Source organism: Lynx rufus, unplaced genomic scaffold (genome assembly GCF_022079265.1).
Source record: "Lynx rufus isolate CCGP_SWC_20201006 ecotype Redwood Valley unplaced genomic scaffold, mLynRuf1.p SCAF_45, whole genome shotgun sequence".
NCBI lineage: Eukaryota > Metazoa > Chordata > Mammalia > Carnivora > Felidae > Lynx > Lynx rufus.
Genome location: NW_025814862.1, coordinates 908,809 through 927,879, shown reverse-complemented (window position 1 = coordinate 927,879; position 19,071 = coordinate 908,809). Strand labels below are relative to the sequence as shown.

General features: G+C 62.0%; 2 protein-coding genes across 5 annotated transcripts; both read left to right on the top strand.

Moving 5' to 3' along the window:
- The first annotated feature begins 4,691 nt into the window (after positions 1-4,691).
- Positions 4,692-13,387, top strand: SEPTIN5 (septin 5). Of its 2 annotated transcripts, XM_047098252.1 has the most exons (12): positions 4,692-4,777; positions 4,911-4,921; positions 9,321-9,417; positions 9,524-9,610; positions 9,884-10,007; positions 10,094-10,228; positions 10,425-10,542; positions 10,675-10,776; positions 11,586-11,682; positions 11,768-11,903; positions 12,140-12,242; positions 12,344-13,387. In XM_047098252.1, exons 1-12 carry the CDS (start codon positions 4,735-4,737, stop codon positions 12,398-12,400), a joined length of 1,110 nt encoding a protein of 369 aa, XP_046954208.1. In that variant the 5' UTR covers positions 4,692-4,734; the 3' UTR covers positions 12,401-13,387. The 2 variants fall into 2 exon arrangements, with proteins under 2 accessions (XP_046954208.1, XP_046954207.1); XM_047098251.1 differs by lacking the exons at positions 4,692-4,777; positions 4,911-4,921 and adding an exon at positions 8,398-8,665.
- LOC124525695 (platelet glycoprotein Ib beta chain-like) lies at positions 12,709-14,798 on the top strand. 3 transcript variants are annotated; one of them, XM_047098254.1, is made up of 2 exons: positions 12,709-12,797; positions 13,914-14,798. In XM_047098254.1, exons 1-2 carry the CDS (start codon positions 12,770-12,772, stop codon positions 14,522-14,524), a joined length of 639 nt encoding a protein of 212 aa, XP_046954210.1. In that variant the 5' UTR covers positions 12,709-12,769; the 3' UTR covers positions 14,525-14,798. The 3 variants fall into 3 exon arrangements, with proteins under 3 accessions (XP_046954210.1, XP_046954209.1, XP_046954211.1); XM_047098253.1 differs by lacking the exon at positions 12,709-12,797 and adding an exon at positions 13,284-13,653; XM_047098255.1 differs by lacking the exon at positions 12,709-12,797 and adding an exon at positions 13,660-13,798.
- The last annotated feature ends 4,273 nt before the right edge of the window (positions 14,799-19,071 follow it).

Below are 19,071 nucleotides of genomic sequence, written 5' to 3'. Positions count from 1 at the left end.
CCCAGTTCAGCCACTGGCCTCATGGATCCCTGGCCCAGGGGGTCTGTCCTGCAGACAACCCCTCAGGGCTCTTGTGGCAGAAAGAAGGCCACTTATACACAGGGAAACAAATGTCCACCATGAAATCTCTCAAAGAGCGGAGGGAGCGGGGACGGGAGCGTCCTTCAGAGCTCTTGGAATTCTGTGCCTGAGAGAAACCCTGGTCCTCATCATGTGGATGATCCCCTTGACCCTCAGAACAAACCTGAGTGCCCCAGCCCCGGGACATCAAAAGCACTGACTGGTATGTCGAAGGCAGGTGGTGGGGAGGGCTCCTGGGGATGTTCAGGCTGAGGGAGCAGCACTGTGCTGCCAGGAGACGCCTGTCAGGGGGAGGGTACAGAGGTTGCAGGGGCCAGAGGTGCCCTGGGCTCAGCCTGTAGGAGGGAGAGGGCAGAAGTGCCCCAGATGTGTAAGGGGAGCTCCATCCAGTCATTTGTTGGTTCTGAAGCATTCTTCCCAGCAGTGTGCCATCCCATCTGGAGGCTACTGTCTGCATGGTCTGGGGGGGCTTGGGGGTGCAGGTCCCTTGGACTCCAGCCTTCACCTATCAGAGGCTCCCACCCTCCTCACCCCTTGTCCTACTACAGGTGTCCTTGTGGGGAGGGCCTCACCTCACCCTGTTTAAGTGTGTTAGACAAATTGAGGGGCTCTCGGCCAGATAGACACTCATGTGGCAAGGGGTGGGGGACGGGAGGGCACCTTCAACAACAAGGACAGCCTGACTGGCTCTCTCACCCACCCCAGTGCTGCTCTCCCTGCCTCTGTCCCAGTCACACAGGACCCTGGGATCATCCCCACAAGGTCACTGTGTCCCCAGTGGGGTAAAAAAAAAAAGCCTTCAGAAGTGGCAGGGGCCTGGGGCATCTGGGTGGCTCAGTTGGTTAAGCGTCTGACTCTTGCTTTTGGCTCAGGTCATGGTCTCACGGCTATGTCGGTTTGAGCCTGACAAGGTCAGGCTCTGCGCTGATGGGGTGGAACTTGCTTGGATTCTCTCTGCCCTTCCCCCACTTGCACTGTCTCTGTATCTCTCAAAAGAAGTAAATAAACTTTAAAGAAAAAAAAAAAGAAGTGAGAGGGGCTGGAAGGGAATCCTTCAAGCTTTGCCAGAGGGAACCCCTGGGGTTTGGGGGGTACAGACCTCAGGGCAAGTAGAGGGTCCCCATGCTGCTTCTCTTGCCCAGGTGTGTGCATAGGCCTGGTGTGCCCATTCCCAAGAGGGAGACTATAGCCTGGGGCCAGGGGGCTGGGGAGGTGGGGGTGAGTGTCCGGGGCAGTGTGGGCATCGCCCAGGTGATTGTGCCCCTGGGCCTCTAAAACTCCCAGGCTTGAGCAGGGCTTTGAGGAGGCCTATGGGAGGCCTAAAGGCCAAGCTCTGCTGTGCTTCTGCATGGAAATCTATGTTAATGTGACTTGTATTTAGGAGCTCACTTTTCTCTGTGCTTTGTTTATTTAAAGATGCTCTTGAAGGATTCCAGCCAGATACGAGGAAAGGGCTTCTGTCTGGGCAGGGCTGCGGGGGGGGGGGGGGGGCGGGGGGCGGGCGCCCCTGACAGCCGCCTGTCCCAACACGCCTGCGCCCCTGTGTGCCCACTGAAGGTGCTCACCGTGTTCAAGTTGCCTCATCTCCTGCAAGAGTGCGTCTTGGGGGGCCACACCCGGGAGGACACCAGTGACACAGACCAGAGCTGAGCCAGAGCCCATAGACAACGCCATCCTGAGATGTTCATGCAGGGGGGGAGTGGGGGAAGACCATTGGCTCTCTTTATAGGAAAAATGGGGACAGACTTGTTTGCAGGAGCCCTGGGTCTCTCCTGGCACAGAATGCCTCACCTGGGTACCCCTTGCTCCGGGGTCCCTAGTGAGGGTCCCTATTTTATGAGTCTCTCTGCTGCAGATCCTTCATCTAGAGCCCCTGCTCTATAGGTCTCTTCTCTTTGGAGCCCTGGTATGGAATTTCTGGTGTAGGCGTCTCTGGTATGGGGGTCTCTCCTCTGGGGATCTCTGGTCTGAGGTCACCGTTTGGCAGGTCCCTGGTGTGGAGGTCTCTGGTCTCAGAGGTCCCAGATCGGTTCTCCAGGTGTCTGCTCTGCATCTGGAGGTCCCCAGTGTGGAGGGCAGTGATGTTGTCTGTCCTTATTTGGGGTACCATGGTTTTGCCATGGTGGTCTCCAGGATACCAGTCAGCCCCTTTGCCCCGGGCTGGGGATCCACCGCCACAGAAATCCTCCCGGGGGGCCACACTCCTGACTCTCTTGTGGCAAGGCCAGCACCCAGGGCTGCCCGGAGCCCCCCTCCCCGCTGAGCCCAGAGAGAGCCCTTTGCAAAGACATGTCTGCCTCATCGAGGATAGGTTCCTGTCTCCTCCTTTGTCCCCACAAGCACAGGCTTGCATGGGTCAATTCATACTAAAGGTCCAAGTGCCAGTTTTCACTGACCAGTTCAACCATTTTGCAAAGCTTCAGGCCCCCTCAGATGGGGTTTCCACCAAGCCTGTCGGAGCTGAGGAGGATCCAGAAGTCCTGCCTGTCACTTCAAGCGTTCCCTCCCTGCTGCATTCCTTTATCCCCAATTCCAAATTCCCCCAAAGCTCTGAAACTTAAAGTGTTCGAAACTCTGTAACAAAGGCAGCCCTGGGCTGATGTGTAACCATGTGTTATGGCCTTTATTAATTCCAGTTCATGTGAATAGTCGCACTTCACTACCGACACCTTTTTTAAATGTTTGTTTGTTTGTTTGTTTATGTATTTATTTTAAGAGAGAGAGATTGTGAGCGGGAGACGGGCAGAGAGAGGGGGGGAGAGTGAGAATCCCAAGCAGGCTCCATGCTGTCAGCACAGAGCCCAAACCCGTGAGATCACAACCTGAGCCAAAATCAAGAGTTGGACGCTTAACCGACTGGGCCACCTGGACACCCCTCATTTCACTACAAACATCTTTAAAAGTTTTTTTTTTTTAATGTTTATTTATTTTTGAGAGAGACAGAGACAGAATACAAGTGGGGGAGGGGTAGAGAGTGAGGGAGACACAGAATCCAAAGCAGGCTCCAGGCTCTGAGCTGTCAGCACAGAGCCCAGCACGGGGTTCAAACTCACAGACCAAGAGATCATGACCTGAGCTGAGGTCGGACGCTTAACCTACTGAGCTACCCTGGTACCCCTCCACTACAAACATCTTAATGTGTTTGGTTACCAGCAGCTGCAGCCGGCTCCAATGAGTTATCATGTACTGTATGAGATATATGACAAATTCTGAATTCCAAACACATCTGGCCCTGAGGCTTTGGATGAGGGGTCTGAGCGGTGGAGTGTCCCCACACTGGTCACAGCTCTGGACTACATGGAGGTCCCAGTGGAGGGGGAAATGGGCGTTTGACACAGAACTTTGCAGAGCAATGCTGCTGCTTACATGGCTTTTTCATTTCTGAGCAAACAACTCTGAGCTAGGTGCTGGTGATTCAGAGATGGAGGAGGACCAAGGGGCACACAAGGGGCTAGGGAGAAAGGAGCGCTTCCTGAGTGTGGAAGGTACAGCAGGCCATGTCCTCCTAAGGGGGCTGTCATTGGGGGAGCTGGTGACCACAGGTCTGCCTGTCCTTTCTGTGGGACCGAAGACTCCAGATATGACATCTGAGAGCACTCCAGGGAAGCCAAAGGTACTTGGGAGTGTGATAGTGACGGAAGACAGGAGGCACTCATGCTTGAGAATCTTGCCAATCACTGAAGGTCTGGGGCCTCAGTTTCCCCATCTGTAAATGGGGTGCAGGCCCTGGCCCTGCCTTCAGTGCCACTGACTGGCCTCTAGCACAGGAGGCCGAGATCTCCCTGCCCCCCTTCTCAGGGTGGTAGCAGTTCTGGCTGCCATCTGCAGAGCAGAGGGTGTACAGCTGGGGTGGGGAGTGGGGGAGCAGGCAGGCTTGAGGTCGGTCCGTCCTGTCCCAGATGTCAGCTCGGTTACTCTTTAGAAATAATCCCAGAAAATAAGCCAGAAAAAGAGAAGAGGGACAACGGCCCAGGGGCTTGGACTTTGCAGCTTGCCTAGGTGTCTCCTCCCAGAGCAGATGTGCACAGCACTGAACAGGCTGCAGGTGGGAAGCTGGGGCACTGGCCCTGCGCTGGGCATCCGGCCGTCCGTGGGGTGACCATCACCTCTCCTGCTGTGGCCAGGCGCAGGACTCCACAGGCCAGCACCTCCATCGTCCATGGTGAGGTGAGGAGCGGCTGGCAGGAGGCCGCCAGTCCCTGGGGGGCAAGGTCTTACGGAAGAGCCACACGTTGGGAAGGTCAGAGGCTGAGGCACCGACTGGGGTCCCTCCAGAGCGAGGCAGGCAGAGTCCAGGCCTGGGCATGGGAGACGCGAGGTGTGGCGGGAGTCGGGCAGCCGCCTTGCCGTGGGCTGGGGCATCGTGGGCGTCGCCGGGTTCCCGGGGCGCTGGCCTGCGGCTGTGAGCGAGGGCGTCGCCCGGAGGCGGCGGGCGCGGGCCGTTGGGGGGCGCCTGGGTCCCCGCCCCCGCCGGCCGCGCCGGGTCGTGCGTGGGCGCGGCGGGCGCCGATTGGCTGGCGGGCGCGCGGGCGGGGCGGGCGGCGGCAACGCGGAGGGGCCGGTCACCCCGCAGCCTGGCCTCGGCCTCCGCCGCTCGTCGCCGCGCCCCGCCCGCGCGCCCGCCGCCGCCCGTCCCCCCCGCCGGCGGCCACCATGAGCACAGGCCTGCGGTACAAGAGCAAGCTGGCGACCCCAGGTGAGCCCGGCGCCTGCCCGCGCGCCCGCGCGCGCCTTTGTCCCCGCCGCCCGCCCGCCTCTCACCGTGTCTTTCCGTCTCTCCCCCGCCCGCCGGCCCGGACCCGGACCCCGACCCGACCCCGACCCCGCAGAGGACAAGCAGGTACGTGCGCGCCGCCGCTCCCCCCGCGGCCGGCTGTCAACCATTGTGCCACCAACGCCGCCGGCGCCCAGGCGCGACCCCGCCCCCGCCGGCCGTCATCCCGCCCTGTCGCGATAACCGATTGTCAGCTGGGGCAGTGCCGCCGCGCCAGGGGCTACAGAGGGGAGGAGTGGGCACTGGGCCCCTGGGGGCCTGACCCCTGACCCTTACAGCAGGGGTGCCCCTCCCAGGATGGGGGGGATGGGCCGGGTGTCTCCCAGTGGTCCAGTGCCAGTGTATCCTCCCTGAACTGGCCTTAGGCCTCGTGTTGGGGGTCCTGAGTGAGGCCACCGTCACCGCAGGCCACAGGCTAGGGGAGGGGTCTGTATCCACCAGCCAGCACCTAGACCCTAAGCAGCCCCACCCCACTCCTGTGCATCTTATGTCTCTTCTCCCCACACACCAATTTGAGTGGGCTGATCTGTGGCCAGACCTCTTCCCCAGACTGGGAGCCTCTAAGGCCTGGTCTGAGTCATCCCTGTACCCAGAATGGGTCTTCCAACCTAGTGGGTACAAATAGGCTTGTGGCCTCCCACAGGGGCTGGCCTGGCCCCCACTCAGGGAATGCAGGACATGACAGGAGGCTGACCTGGGCACCCACTGTGAAACCCAGCTGAGGCTGGGGTTAAACAGAGCTGGGAGATCCTGAGAGTGGGGTGGGGGTGGGTAACCAGATGGGCAGGGGGCTCTGGTGCCCTGCTGGAGGCCTTTCTGGCTTGAGCTCAGTCATGTTGGGGGATTTTCTTGGCCTAACTCTGGCACCAAGGTGGCCTTGGCACTCCTCGTCAGAGATAGGAATTCACACAGTGGGTAGATGCTGGGTAGAACCCCGAAGTCCTGGCCCAGGGTGCGGCCCAGCAGGTGGGGTGGGGGCTGGGAGTCACTGGCTGCCAGGTGCCAGTCTCCTGGCAGGGACACGCCCCACCCTGGGACAGGTGAGGCTCTTGGGGAGGGGCCCCTCAACCTCAACCTGCTGGCAAGGGCCTCTCCAGGGAGCCCGGGCCAGGAGCTGTCTTCCTATCAAGGCAGGTCAGACAATGCCTGAGACGCAGGGACACATGCTGCCAGGCTATTGTTTGAAGGAGAGAGAGAGACAGCTTCTCCTGGGCCTTGGAGTTACTGGGCCAGGCAGCTGCTGCCTAGCACCAACAGGGACTCCCTCCTGCTGAGGTGTGAGCCCCGTCAGGCCTGTGTCTGCCCATCCTTCAAGGTCAGTTAGGAGCCAGCCTCACCTGTCCCCTACCCCTCAGACCAGAGGGAGAGGGCACCATGCAGGTGGAGGGGGAGCCCCAGGAACAAAGCCAAGGAGCCAGGTCTTTGGGACAGGCTCCCCGAGGATCCGGGGGGGGGAGCTGGAAGAATATGGTAGTTTCACCGTTAATATTGTTTGGTGTTGGTGAGCTATCCACACTATGAAAGAGGGTGGGGGGTGCTCTGGTGGCCCTCCGTGCCCCCATCCTCTGGCCCCCGCCTTGTCTCAGGCAGTGATGGGGGCTCTATTGGTTCTGGTGGCTGCTTCCAGAGCTGACTCCAGTGATTCTAAGAATGGAAATGCCTCGAGAGTCTCAGGCACCGGGAGGAGGTGGGCGCAGCTGTGTCTACAGCTCAGGAAGCCCTGAGAAATATTTGTTGTACTTCATGGGCAGAGAGAGGGGGTGGCAGGGCCCCTTCCCTGGAGCTCCCCCAGGGAATCCACAGGCCCTGCCTGGGTGAGTTTGGGTGCAGGGGCAGGAGCTGGGAGTGAGACCCTTTCCCTCCTGACATGTCACCCTCCTGACTCTTGCCCTTCTGACCTGGGCCTCCCCAGAGGCTGTGCCTTATCAGTGGAGAAACTGAGGCAGTCTGAGAGTGACAAGCCCCATTAGACACCCAGCTGTGAAGTGCTAAGGCGTAGACCCAGGTGTGTCTGTCTTGGAGATGCCCTGAGCCTGAGATGCCAGCCTGTCGGGCTGGGGGGCTAGGCTGAGGGGCTGTGTCTCTAGTGGACCTACAGGTGGAGATTGGGTGGGACTTGGCCCAGACACTTCCTACAGGTCCACATGGCAGAGGGCTGGGGCCAGTGTGGAGGCTTTCTCGGGGCAAGGACTGCGGGCCCAGCTGGGAGAGCTGAGGGAGGTGCCCTGTGGCTTCCCCCTGCTCTCCTCTGGATGAAAGACTCTCCTGTTCCCAGCTGTGGGCCCACCCCTCCTCCCCAGGTGCCAGGGGCCTCCAGGCCCCACAGCAGCATCATGAGCCTGGACAAATGGACAGAGGCCCCTCAACCAGGGGAGCCAAGAAGGGAGAACCAGGGTGGGGAAGAGCTGGGGGGCCGCCTATCCCCACTGATACACAGTCCAAGAAGTATGTCTGTTCTTGTTGCAGCTCCTTTCCAAGCCTCCCTCCTGCCTGGCTGGCTGGTTCTGATTCTGGTAGGGTCCTGGAGAGAGGGGTGAGGAAGGGTTTGGTGCCCAGGAGAGGCCTGTGGCCCCTGGGGTGGTCACAGAGGGTGAGAGCTATACCGGCTTGAGCTTTCCAGCCCTCGTGGGTCCGTCTCGTGGATCAGAGCAGGCGAGGAGGCTGACAGGGAGACAAATGATGGGGAGGGGGTAAGTTCACTCTACACACCATCCCCCCACTTTGGCTGGCAGAAGTGGTCTGGGGGCAGCTGTGGCCAGTGCTGGCTGGCTGCAGCTTCCAAGTTTCCCGGAGGTAGGGTGGGTAGGCCTCTGGTGCTCTAACTGAGCACTTGAGCCCCTTCAAGCCCGGGCGAAGGGGAGGTGGGTCCAGGCTGGGGAGGTGGGCTCTGCCCCCTCCCAGTTCCCACGTGTCTGGAAGGGCCACACCAGTCCAGAACACTCCTGCTCCCATCACACACACACATAACATACGAGGGGGGAGGGAGCGTACAAGGAGGGGTGTGGCCGTGGATAGTTAGGACTCCGCGACACCGCCGGGAGGTTTCCGGGCCAATTCTACGAGGAGAGAAGGAGTGAGAGGGGCCGCTTCCCGCGTGGGTGCGCATAGGGAGCTTTCTCCCGGGAGCGTTCTCCCGGCGCCCTCTGGCGGGTGAAAGCCGCGCTGCACCTGGAGGGGGCGAGACGCGGGGCGGCCACAAACCCCGCCCCCTAGGGCCCTTAGGTGGGCCCTGGCTTCCCCACCCTCCCACCCGGGTGGTCGAGACGCCCGGACAGAGGCCACCCGTCCGGCAGCGGGACTCCGCCTCCGTGCCTATGCGCGCCTATGCTGGGCCCTGCCATCCGAAGCAGCCTTCCGGTGGCTCCGCCCGCGGCCCAATTTCCAAGCGACTGTTTCCCGGCGACCATGAGGGTGGGGCGGTCTTTTTCCCCGCCCGCCCCGCCTGCCAGCGCCCGCGAGGCCCCGCCTCTGGTTCGGTGCGGGAGCCGGGCCTGCCTGTGGCTGAGACCGCGCGTGCGGCTCGGGGCGGGTCCGCATTGGCAGAGGCATGGCCCGCGTGGCCTCTGGGGTCAGCCACACCGCGGGTGGGCAACGTCCCTTCTCTGGACCTCAATTCCCGCGTCTGTAAAACGGGGGCGAGAACAGAGCTTCAGGGCAGTACCGCCTGTAAGTCCCTCCTGAAAGCCCTGCCCCTGTGGGTCTGACCCGGTCTGGGGTCCAAACGCAGCGATGGACTCGCTGGCAGCGCCCCAGGACCGCCTGGTGGAGCAGCTGCTGTCACCGCGGACCCAGGCCCAGAGGCGGCTCAAGGTGTGTGTGGAGAGGGGAGTGGAATGTGGGTCAGCGTTGTGTGTGCCTGCCGGGTCCCGGTCCCAAGGGCTCTGGGACGTGACAGGGACCGGCAGGGCCAGGGTCCACCTGACTGGGCGCTGGGACCCCGAGGGTGGGGGAGGCTTGGTGCAGCTGTCTATAAATAGCCTTTGCTCCGCCTTGGTAGCAGCAGCCAGCCACCCCCGCGGCTGGATGGTGGCCAGATGGGGCCTCCCACCCCCTGGTACACTGAGGAGGGGTGAGTATTGAGGCCAGGGGGCTTCTCCTGCCTATGGAGGGCCTTGGATGTGTGTGAGGGGTCTGGGTCCTGGTGCCCTCTGCCCACCACCCAAGGGAGGACCCAGCCTAGGCCTGCTGCAGCCAGGCATCCTAAACTCTACACACACAGACACATTCTCAGGTCCCTGCAAAGCCACTCACTGAGGCGGGGGCAAGGATGCCTGTCACCCCCTTACCTGCCTTCCCAGCTCCAGGCCTTTGCTCACAGGCCCTCACCCCTTTCTGCCATTGAAACTCCCCACACAGAGGACTCTGCCCTCTGCTGCCTCCATGTCTGAGCCGGGTAGGGAACAGGGCATCGGACTGCCCCAGGAATCCAAGCCTGCTCCTGACTTGCCCTGCCCCTGCCCCCCAGGATATCGACAAGCAGTACGTGGGCTTCGCCACACTGCCCAATCAGGTGCACCGGAAGTCTGTGAAGAAGGGCTTCGATTTCACTCTTATGGTGGCGGGTGAGTGGGCTGGACTCCCAGGTGGGGTGGCTTGGGCCATAGCCAGCTAGGCTTTGTCAGAGGGGTCCCAGACTTAACCTGACTCTTTCACTGTACCTGCTGGCAGGTGAGTCGGGCCTGGGGAAGTCCACGCTGGTCCACAGCCTCTTCCTGACCGACTTGTACAAGGACCGGAAGCTGCTCAGTGCCGAGGGTGAGTGGGCCCTATGCAGCCCTGGCATTGGTTCCCCATCCTCTGCTGTGTGACCCTTCAAAGGGGTCCCTTCTGGGTCCAGACCCTGCTCCTCTCTCCCCACAGCGTGGGTCTCTCCTGTTCAGGGTCCAGGAGGAGTGGCCCAGACCACAGTCAGGCCATGAGGCCAGGACTAAATGCTAGAATGGATGAGAACAAGGGTCCTGGCTGCCCAGTGGGGGTGGGGTCTGAGAGTTGGAGAGACCCCTCCAAACGATGCCCCGACACCCACAGAGCGCATCAGCCAGACCGTAGAGATCCTGAAGCACACGGTGGACATTGAGGAGAAGGGGGTCAAGCTGAAGCTCACCATTGTAGACACACCGGGCTTCGGGGATGCTGTCAACAACTCTGAGTGGTGAGGAAAGCCTGGCTGGGGAACAGTCTGTGCCTAGGCTGATCCAGTGTCCCCCTGGCCTCACCAACCCTCCTGCCTACCTGCAGCTGGAAGCCCATCACCGATTATGTGGACCAGCAGTTTGAGCAGTATTTTCGTGACGAGAGTGGCCTCAACCGCAAGAACATCCAAGACAACCGCGTGCACTGCTGCCTCTACTTCATCTCCCCTTTTGGACACGGGTGCGTGAATGTCCTGGGAACAGGCTCAGGGTGGGGGGTGGGGCCCGCCTCCGTGGTTCCCCGTTGGCTGCACCTGTCACTGCTTATCTTCTGCCTGTGCCCTCACAACCATGCCCTCCCTGAGCCCATCCCACCCTCTCTCTGTGCCCCCACCACCCCCACCATGCCCCTCTCCACCCCTGGATGCTCTCTGCAGGCTGCGGCCAGTGGATGTGGCTTTCATGAAGGCTCTGCATGAGAAGGTGAACATTGTGCCCCTCATCGCCAAAGCTGACTGTCTCGTCCCCAGCGAGATCCGGAAGCTGAAGGAGCGGGTGAGCCTGGCAACTGGGCCTGGGCTAAGTCTCCAGGACCCAGAACACCAAGTGTGCTGATCCTGGGTGCCAGCGCACCTGGCCCCGGGTCCCTGGCCAGCCTCAAATCTGACAGCCCTTGCCCTGCCACAGATCCGGGAGGAGATTGACAAGTTTGGGATCCACGTGTACCAGTTCCCTGAATGTGACTCTGACGAGGATGAGGACTTCAAGCAGCAGGATCGGGAACTGAAGGTGAGCGGCCTGGGGTGGCAGAGGAGGGAACTGGAGGTCAGTTTACATGGCACCAAGCATCCAGGTCCAACCCGGTGGGGGAAAGAGTCTTTTGTCTGGGCAGCAGAGCCCCTCCACCTGGGGTCGGGTGGGGTGGGGGGGTGGGGGTGGGGTACAGTCACTCATGTCCCCACTGGCTTGTGCAGTTTGGGCCCCGTGTGGTTAGCGTGTCATGGAGCACTTGCCAGGACCCAAAGGCACAGTCCTGGCCAGGCCTCCACCCTGACCCTGCTCCTCAGTCTTCTTCCAATGGGTCACGAGCAGAAGGGTCTGGCCTGATGGCCAGAAGCCTGTGTGTGCCCTGGCTCCCAGAATTCTGAGCTCCAGAGGGTGGTTGTGGCTTTGGGTGCCCCGGGATCTAGAGTGGCAATAACCAAGCCTAAGGCACGGGATAGGCAGCCACTGGGCCAAGAGCAGGGTGGAGCCCTTGGCCCCAGCCTAAGTCAGCATCAGTAACAGGAGGCAGGGGCTCAGCTCTGGGGAGGGAGGGATGGCGATGGTAGCTGAATGGAGCACTTCCTGATGGGGGATGGTGTCAGAAGGGGAGGATATGCCTGGCTGGGCACGTACCCTGTGCCACGGGTATATGCCATGCCAGCTCTGGCTTCAGAGAAGCCACAAGGGTTGGGCAACCCCAGGATCTCTTTGGGGAGGGGCTGTTGATAGTGATACTGGAGGAGCGACCAGGTGCCGAGTGCCCATGTCCCTCTTCAGCCACTAACCCATACTCACACTAACTGGGCGCGAGCCCTTGTACCTGCCCTTTGCAGGAGAGTGCGCCCTTCGCGGTTATCGGCAGCAACACAGTGGTGGAGGCCAAGGGGCAGCGGGTCCGGGGGCGACTGTACCCCTGGGGGATCGTGGAGGGTGAGTTCAGGCATGGGGTGCGACAGAGGGAGTGGGGTGGCTCCCCCGGGCCTGCACCCACCCCACACCCGCTCTTGCCCCACAGTGGAGAACCAGGCACACTGCGACTTTGTGAAGCTTCGCAACATGCTGATCCGCACACACATGCATGATCTCAAGGACGTGACATGCGACGTGCACTATGAGAACTATCGCGCGCACTGCATCCAGCAGATGACCAGGTGCGCAGCTCTGACCCGGACCTGGATCGTGCACCTCATGTTCCCAGCCAAGGCTCCCTAACAGAGGGCTGATCCTTGCTGCCTTCCCAGATCTGAACTTTGCCCCGACTCCCAAGTAGGCCCCCCACCCTGCACCTTGTCTTCCCAGAGCCGACCCAACGGTGTGGGAGCTCAGGAGGGCAGAGCCTCGGTAGTGTTGGGGGTCAGACAAACTGTGCTTCTTGTCCACCCCACAGCAAACTGACCCAGGACAGCCGCATGGAGAGCCCCATCCCCATCCTACCACTGCCTACCCCGGATGCTGAGACAGAAAAGCTCATCAGGATGAAGGATGAGGAGGTTAGTGGGGCCACAGGGGAGGAGAAGGGGTGGGGGTGGGGGTCCAGCCCCTCCTATCACGTTTGTCACTCTACCTTCTGCTGTTCCCGTCTCACCTCCAGCTAAGGCGCATGCAGGAGATGCTGCAGAAGATGAAGCAGCAGATGCAGGACCAGTGACCCCAACCCAGCCCCGCATTGCCATGGATATACTGCCAGTTTCCAGGCTGGCCCTTCCCGTCCCTGGACCCCAACTGGCCTGGACTCCACCCTGGAATAATCTGGATGTCCCACAGGCCTGGGCACAACCCCAGTCCCGGAATAGTCCAGACCAGGACTGTTCCCGACTATTCCCAACCTGACCCAGAGATGCAGGCTCATAGCCCCCAAACAACCCTAATTTATTCTCAGCACCAGTCCCTCCCCTTATTTGTATCTGCTTCCAAGGGGCCTGGACAGCAGCCCCCACAGCTGGCCCTCTTTGGCCTTGGGGGAACAGGAGCTAATTTGGGCCATGACTTTTGAGATCTACCCCTGCCCCAGAAGGTCATGAACTCCGACTCCAGGCCCTACTCAGGTAGGGGGGTAAAACAAGGCAGAATAGGGGAGCAGATCCTCGGCATCCCAGGTCTATTTCTCCATCCCAGTGCCACAGAGTGGACGTGGGAACCCTCATGTGCCCCCTCCCTCGGGCCACCCAGCTTACGCTGAGGCCTCACTTTGTGCCGAGGTGGGCCAGTCCTTCCCTACCTCCTCACCCCTCACTGGGTAGCTCAGTGGCAGGTTGGGCAACAGAAGCACTTAGGATCCCTCCAGACCGAAGGAGAGCAGCTGGCTGCAGGCAAGGATCTCCCGGGGCTGGTGGGGCAGGGACGCCTGCAATTGCCCAAACTCCTCATCTAGGGCTGTGGCCTGGCCTGAGGGCTCCAGGAACAGTGGGTGCTGGGCAACCTGGGAACCCCCCACCCCTAGACTGCCATTCCCTGCCTGTGGCTGGAGGTCCTTTCTCCCCAGCAGCACTGTTGCCCTGGGTTGCCTAGTCCATCCCTCCCCCACCCCCAGCATGATACCTTCCCCCCCCCCCCCCAATCCCAGTCTCCAGTTTTGTTCAGTTGTGAATGCTGCATCCTGTCCTGGTGACAGGAGAACAATGTTGGTGAAGTCGCAGCGGTGTCTGAGTGATCCGTGCTCCCCTGGGTTGGTGGGGGGCGGAAGCCCTGGTAGCCTGCGAGCCCTGGTGATAGCGCTCTATCTGGGGCCGCAGCGTCTGTCTACTGGGCCTCCGGGTTATTTCTGGCGGGTGGCAGCGCTGTGGTCGGTTTGGCCGGGGTGCTGGGGCCTGGCAGGGCAGGGCGGCATTATCACTTGGCTCTCCGGCCAACGCTCAGCGCTCCAGAACAAGCCAGGTCACCATCCTCTCGCCATGGGCTCCGGTGAGTTTGGGGTCAGGCAGGCCCGGGACTGCGCTCCTTGAGCAGAGTCGGGTTGGGAGGCGCTGCAGTCATCTGGGCTGCAGTAGGGAGATTTAGGGCGGACTTCCAGTCAGCGCGCGGATGGTCGAGGTGGAGAGGCTTTCGGGTAAGGCGGGGCTCGGGTCTCCGGGGCCCGGGTCGGGCCCAGCGCCCTGGGGTGTACAGGGACCCGCTCAGGTGCCACACAGGCCACCAGGCTCACTGCGGCGCTTCCCTTGCAGGGCCGCGCCGGGCGCTGAGCCTGCTGCTCCTGCTGCTAGCGCCGCCCAGCCGCCCAGTCGCGGGCTGCCCCGCGCCGTGTGGCTGTGCGGGGACGCGCGTGGATTGCGGGCGCCGCGGGCTGACATGGGCCTCGCTGCCCGCCGCCTTCCCGCCGGACACGACTGAACTGGTGCTGACGGGCAACAATCTGACGGCGCTGCCGCCGGGGCTGCTGGACTCGCTGCCCGTGCTGCGCGCCGCGCACCTGGGCGGCAACCCCTGGCGCTGCGACTGCCGCCTGGTGCCACTGCGCGCCTGGTTGGCCGGCCGGCCCGAGCGCGCGCCCTACCGCGACCTGCGCTGCGCCGCGCCCCCGGCGCTGCGCGGCCGCCTGCTGCCGTACCTGGCGGAAGACGAGCTGCGCGCCGCCTGTGCGCCGGGCGCGCTCTGCTGGGGGGCGCTGGCAGCGCAGCTCCTGCTGCTCGGCCTCGGGCTCCTGCACGCGCTGCTGCTGCTGCTGCTGCTGTGTCGCCTGCGCCGGCTGCGCGCCCGCGCCCGCGCCGCGCACCCGTTGTCGCTGACCGCCCCGCTGGTGGCGGAGACGGCGGGAGCCAGCGAGTTCTACGAGTAATCCTGAGAGGCGCTGAGCGACGCGGACGTGCCAGCCCGACAGGACCCTGCTCCAAGGAGCCCTCGCCCTGACCCGGACCGGGGCTCGTCCTCCGCCTGGGCACAGTCTTCCAGACCTCACCACCCCCCCTGCGGGCCCCGGGCCACACGCGCCCCTCTGCAGCGAGGCGAGCCAAAGCCCAGGACGCTTAGGCAGGTCAAGGGGGTGAGCCGCAGCCCAGCCCCTGCGAGGTTCCCCACACCAAACTCCAGTGCAGAATAAACCCTTCTCCCAATCTGACTGGTCTCTGTGCCCCACCACCCGGAAATTCCCCTCCCAAACCACAGGACAAGCCCTAGGAGGTGATTCAAGGGGGATGCATCACATCTTCCTACACCCAACACGGGATCAGTGAGTGACTCCCCCAGACCACTCACTTTCAAAGGAGTTCAAGTGGAAGGCACAGAAGAACTCAGACAGTGACCACATTATAGGGTAGTGAAGACATTGTGGGGACAGTGAAAACAGTGTTGAGACAGTGAGGACACTGAGGGGCAGTGAGGACACGGGGACGGTGAGGATACTGGACAGTGAAGACAGTGGGGACATCGAGGGCACTGCAGGACAGTGTGGTTGAGAGAGAGAGAGAGGATGTTTGGAGTTGGGGTCTCTGGGGGGTCAGTGAGGGGCCGTGAGGAGGCTCTGAGGACTGTTGGGAGCGTGGATGGGCAGATTTCAGGGCAGTCAGGGATGGGTCAGGGTGGTGAGAATAATCTGATGACCCACCTGGAACTCCCTGGGCATCTGAATTAGAAGCTCAGCCTCTGGAGGACAGGTGAGGCAGGTCCCTGCAGGGTTGAGTGGGTACCAGGGAGTTGCGCAGTGTCTGGAATCATGTTCTGCACTTGACCACCACTTCCCGTGGGAAGGTGCCTCTGACCGCTCGGACCAGCCTTGGTCCCTGGTCTCCCCTATCCCACCCCTGAACTCAGGCTGAGCAGCCAGGGCCTGGGACTCCTCCAGGGTGCCCCACTGTGGCGCAAGCTGCTAACAAGGGACCCAGGGTGCCCAAATGAAGGGCTGACACTTTCCTCAATATTGGAGTCCCATTCCTGCCCTGGGTGGGGCCTCCACCCGGCTGGCCCTGTAAACAATGAAGGCCACTCTTCATGGACCCAAACAGGACCCTGACAAGAAGCCTCAGGCCTGGGCCTGGGGCGCCTGGCACAGGAAGGCTCTGGCCCCCATTGACCGGGTCGGGGAGGCTGCCGCTGACATGGCCTTTGTCCCAGTCTTTGTGGGACAAGATGGATGGCCCTCCGGTTGGGCTGATGCTATCTCAGGGCTGCCGGTCAGACGTGAGGCAGGAGCCACCCCCTCCTTTGTGGGCAGGTGCGGGGCATCCGGCCCATTGTGGGCTGTGGCCGACTGTCCAGCCGTCCATCCGGCCTTATCACTACATCAGGGATGGCCCCTTTTGTACAAATGAACTGCCAACCCCCCCCTCCCCCCCCCCACACACCCTCAGGGATGGCCCAGCACACCCAGAGCCCCTGGTGGGGGTCAGAGGTAATAGTCTTTGTCACGGTAAGGTACACAGGCAGCCTAACTCAGTCCCAGCATGGTACAGGGAGGGGATGTTCCCCCTCACTTTCCAGAGGAGGAAACCAGATGCCAGAGAGGGGTCTTCCTGCTGGGCCTGAGCTTTCTCCACGCTGCACTGGAAGCAGAGCCCCTAGGACTCCTCTCTTACTCCTCACTGAGGCCTTCAGGGAACAAATGTAGGGCTCAGGAGAAGATGGCCTGGGGGTCTTAGGTGACCCCAAGCTAAGAGAAGGAAGCCTCCTGGGCTGTGAGCCCAGGCTCCAGCAGACACTATGGGGAGGGGTCAGCAGGAGCCCAGGCGCACTGCCCACAAGTTTGAGGGCTTCTGGGCTGTGTCCCTCTGAGAGGGTGGGCACAAGGAACCCTGAGAGCCCGGAGCTGCAGAAGCAGCTGGAGCTCCTCTGATGCAGGAAAGAGGCTGGTGTCACAGTCTGGTCAGACCTGAGGAAGAACTTCCTTACTCCCTGGTAAATAGGGCAGCTGAATTCCATGGTTCCTCCTAGACTCTCTCTCTCTCTTTTGTCAGTTCTCCATGATTTAGATTGGCTTCTGCCCAAGGTACTGACCACAGAGGGTGCTGGCCTGGCCTCCCTGGCGAATCTTTTCCGGGCTGCCTGGGAGTCCCCGGTCCCAACTTGTGACCCTGAGCTGACCCTCCATGCACTGACCCTGGGGCCTCCAAGGAGTGTGGGGAAGTGGATGGTCCCAGCTCAGCGCCCCTGAATGGCCCTGTGCAGGGAGGGGGAATGTACACCTCTACCCCCACCTCAAGGGCCTGCCATGCCCCTCCCCCCAGCGTGGTCCTCCATCTAATGGACACCACACCTGCCCCAGGGGCCCTTCCTTCCCCACTGACAGCCTGGTCCTCTCTGCGGTTTCAGACTCCTTCTCCTTCCAGATGGGAACAAAACGGTGGCCACTCAAGGCACTACGCATCCCCCCACACCTGCAGCCCCCAAGCTGTCCGATTCAGGGTCCTTTGCCCTACAGCCCAGGGGTCCTCTGACCACATCACTGCCCACCCCCAGCCTCTCTGAACAAGCCCCGGCAGGGCCAGACGGCATTCCTGGGACAGATACAGCCGTGACGTCCCTCTGGCAATCTTCGTGTCCTTGTCTGTGAAATGGGTTGCGGCCTCGGCTGAGGACCTCCCGCCCCCAAATCGGCATCCGGTTCTCCCCTCACGCGCCGCGACCCGAATGAGCCACCAGAGGGCGCTCGTGGTCTGCGGAAAACCCCCCACGTGGGGCGAGGGCAGCCCAGGTGAGCCCTGGGCGTGCAGACAACCAGGGTCCGCAGAGGAACAGAGGCCAGGAGAGGAAGGATTTGCCCAGGCTGGTGGGGGTGGATCGCCGAGACGGCGGACGACAGGTCGCACACCCCACGGGAACAGGGAAGGGTGCATCAAGTGGCCGCTGACAGGGAGGGGTGAGCGCGCCCCCTCTACACCCTTCCCCTCCTTTACCTTCCTCTCCCTTCCCCTCCCCGGGGTCGCTGACAGCCCATCAACAGGGAAGATAAGGGACTTCTTCCGCCAGGCGGAGGGAGTGTCAGCTCAGGTGCACCAGCCGCACTCCTGCCGCCTGTTTGCTCCGTAAACATATATTGGGCCCCTGCTGTGTGCACCGAGGCGGGGCTGGAAGGAGCGGCTGCGTGGTGGCCGGTGGCGTGGAGGGCGACTAGAAGGAAGAAGCCGGTGGGGATGGTGGAATGGGAGCCCCCCAGGGGGAGTGGAACAGACGCTTCGCCACCTCCCGACCAACCTGGGGGCGAGGAGTGGGTGCGGGTCCTTCGTGGGCCCCCTCCTGCCTGGGGAGATGAAGGGGAGCCTGGGGAGGGGGGCGGCCCCTCGGTGGGCGGAGACTTGAGTGGGGCCCGCGTGGACGAGGCCCTGGGAAGGTCTGGGGGCCCCCGAAGTCCTGGCCACGTTGGGGTGGGGTGCACCCGCCGCCCAGACAGAGCAACAACATTGGGGTGGGTGGCGGGGCCCTGGGGGCCCATAGCTCACTGCACCGTCTGCGCCCACCCCCGGCGTTTCCGATGGAAGACAGGCAGCAGGCGATAAATCACCGGCTCCCACTCCCACCCACCCAGGCTGCCTCGGGGAAGGGGGGCTGCATGTGACAGAGACAGAGCCTGAGACAGAGACAGAGACAGAGACAGAGACAACCACAGAGAGAGACAAAGGCAGCTATGGCTGGCCAGCTGACACTGGCCAGGTCCTTTTGCTCAGGGTGTCTGGCCTCCCACCCCAAGATGCCCCCTCTATCAGGCCCATCTGGAAACCAGCTGAGAGCCACCCCACCCCAACCGACCCCCAACAGGGAGGAGGAAGAGGGAGGGAGCAAGGCCTTAGCAGCCATAACTCTGTCCACCCTGGAGAACCATAAATCAGCAGGGGGCTCTCGGGAAGCACTCGCCCCCTAGGCTGAGGGGGGCCTTTAGGGTCATTGGTCCTGGTGACTGGGCCTGGCCTTAGCTCTTGTGTCCCGCCCTCCTTAAACAGCCCCTGGGGTATCCCCCAGGCCTACCTCCGTTTTTCCCCAGCACAGTCACGTGCCCAGAGCTGTCTACACCCAGGGCTGTCTACAATGGATGCAACACTCTCCTCGTCCTCACCTTCTCTGTGCACAGACAGGAAATGTCTGCAGAGGATGACGTCCTGTCCTATCAGGAGAACCCATGGGCTGGCCCTGCAGGGTCTGGGGATCAGCAGTCCTTCCCAGAGAAGCCTTCCCATGGGGATCTTCTCTGCCCCAGAGGAAACACGGTCTTTCCCTCCTTCTGTCCTGCTTTCCTGTCACCACCACCCCGCAGCGTGGTGGAGGCCAGCTGGACAAAGGGTGCTGGGAGATCGACCAGGTGGAGACCCCTCCATTACTGTGGACATCCCCTGGGGGGTCAGTACTCAGTGGGCAAAGCTTGAGAGAGCCCATGAAAATGTTCCCAAGACCTATGGAGTG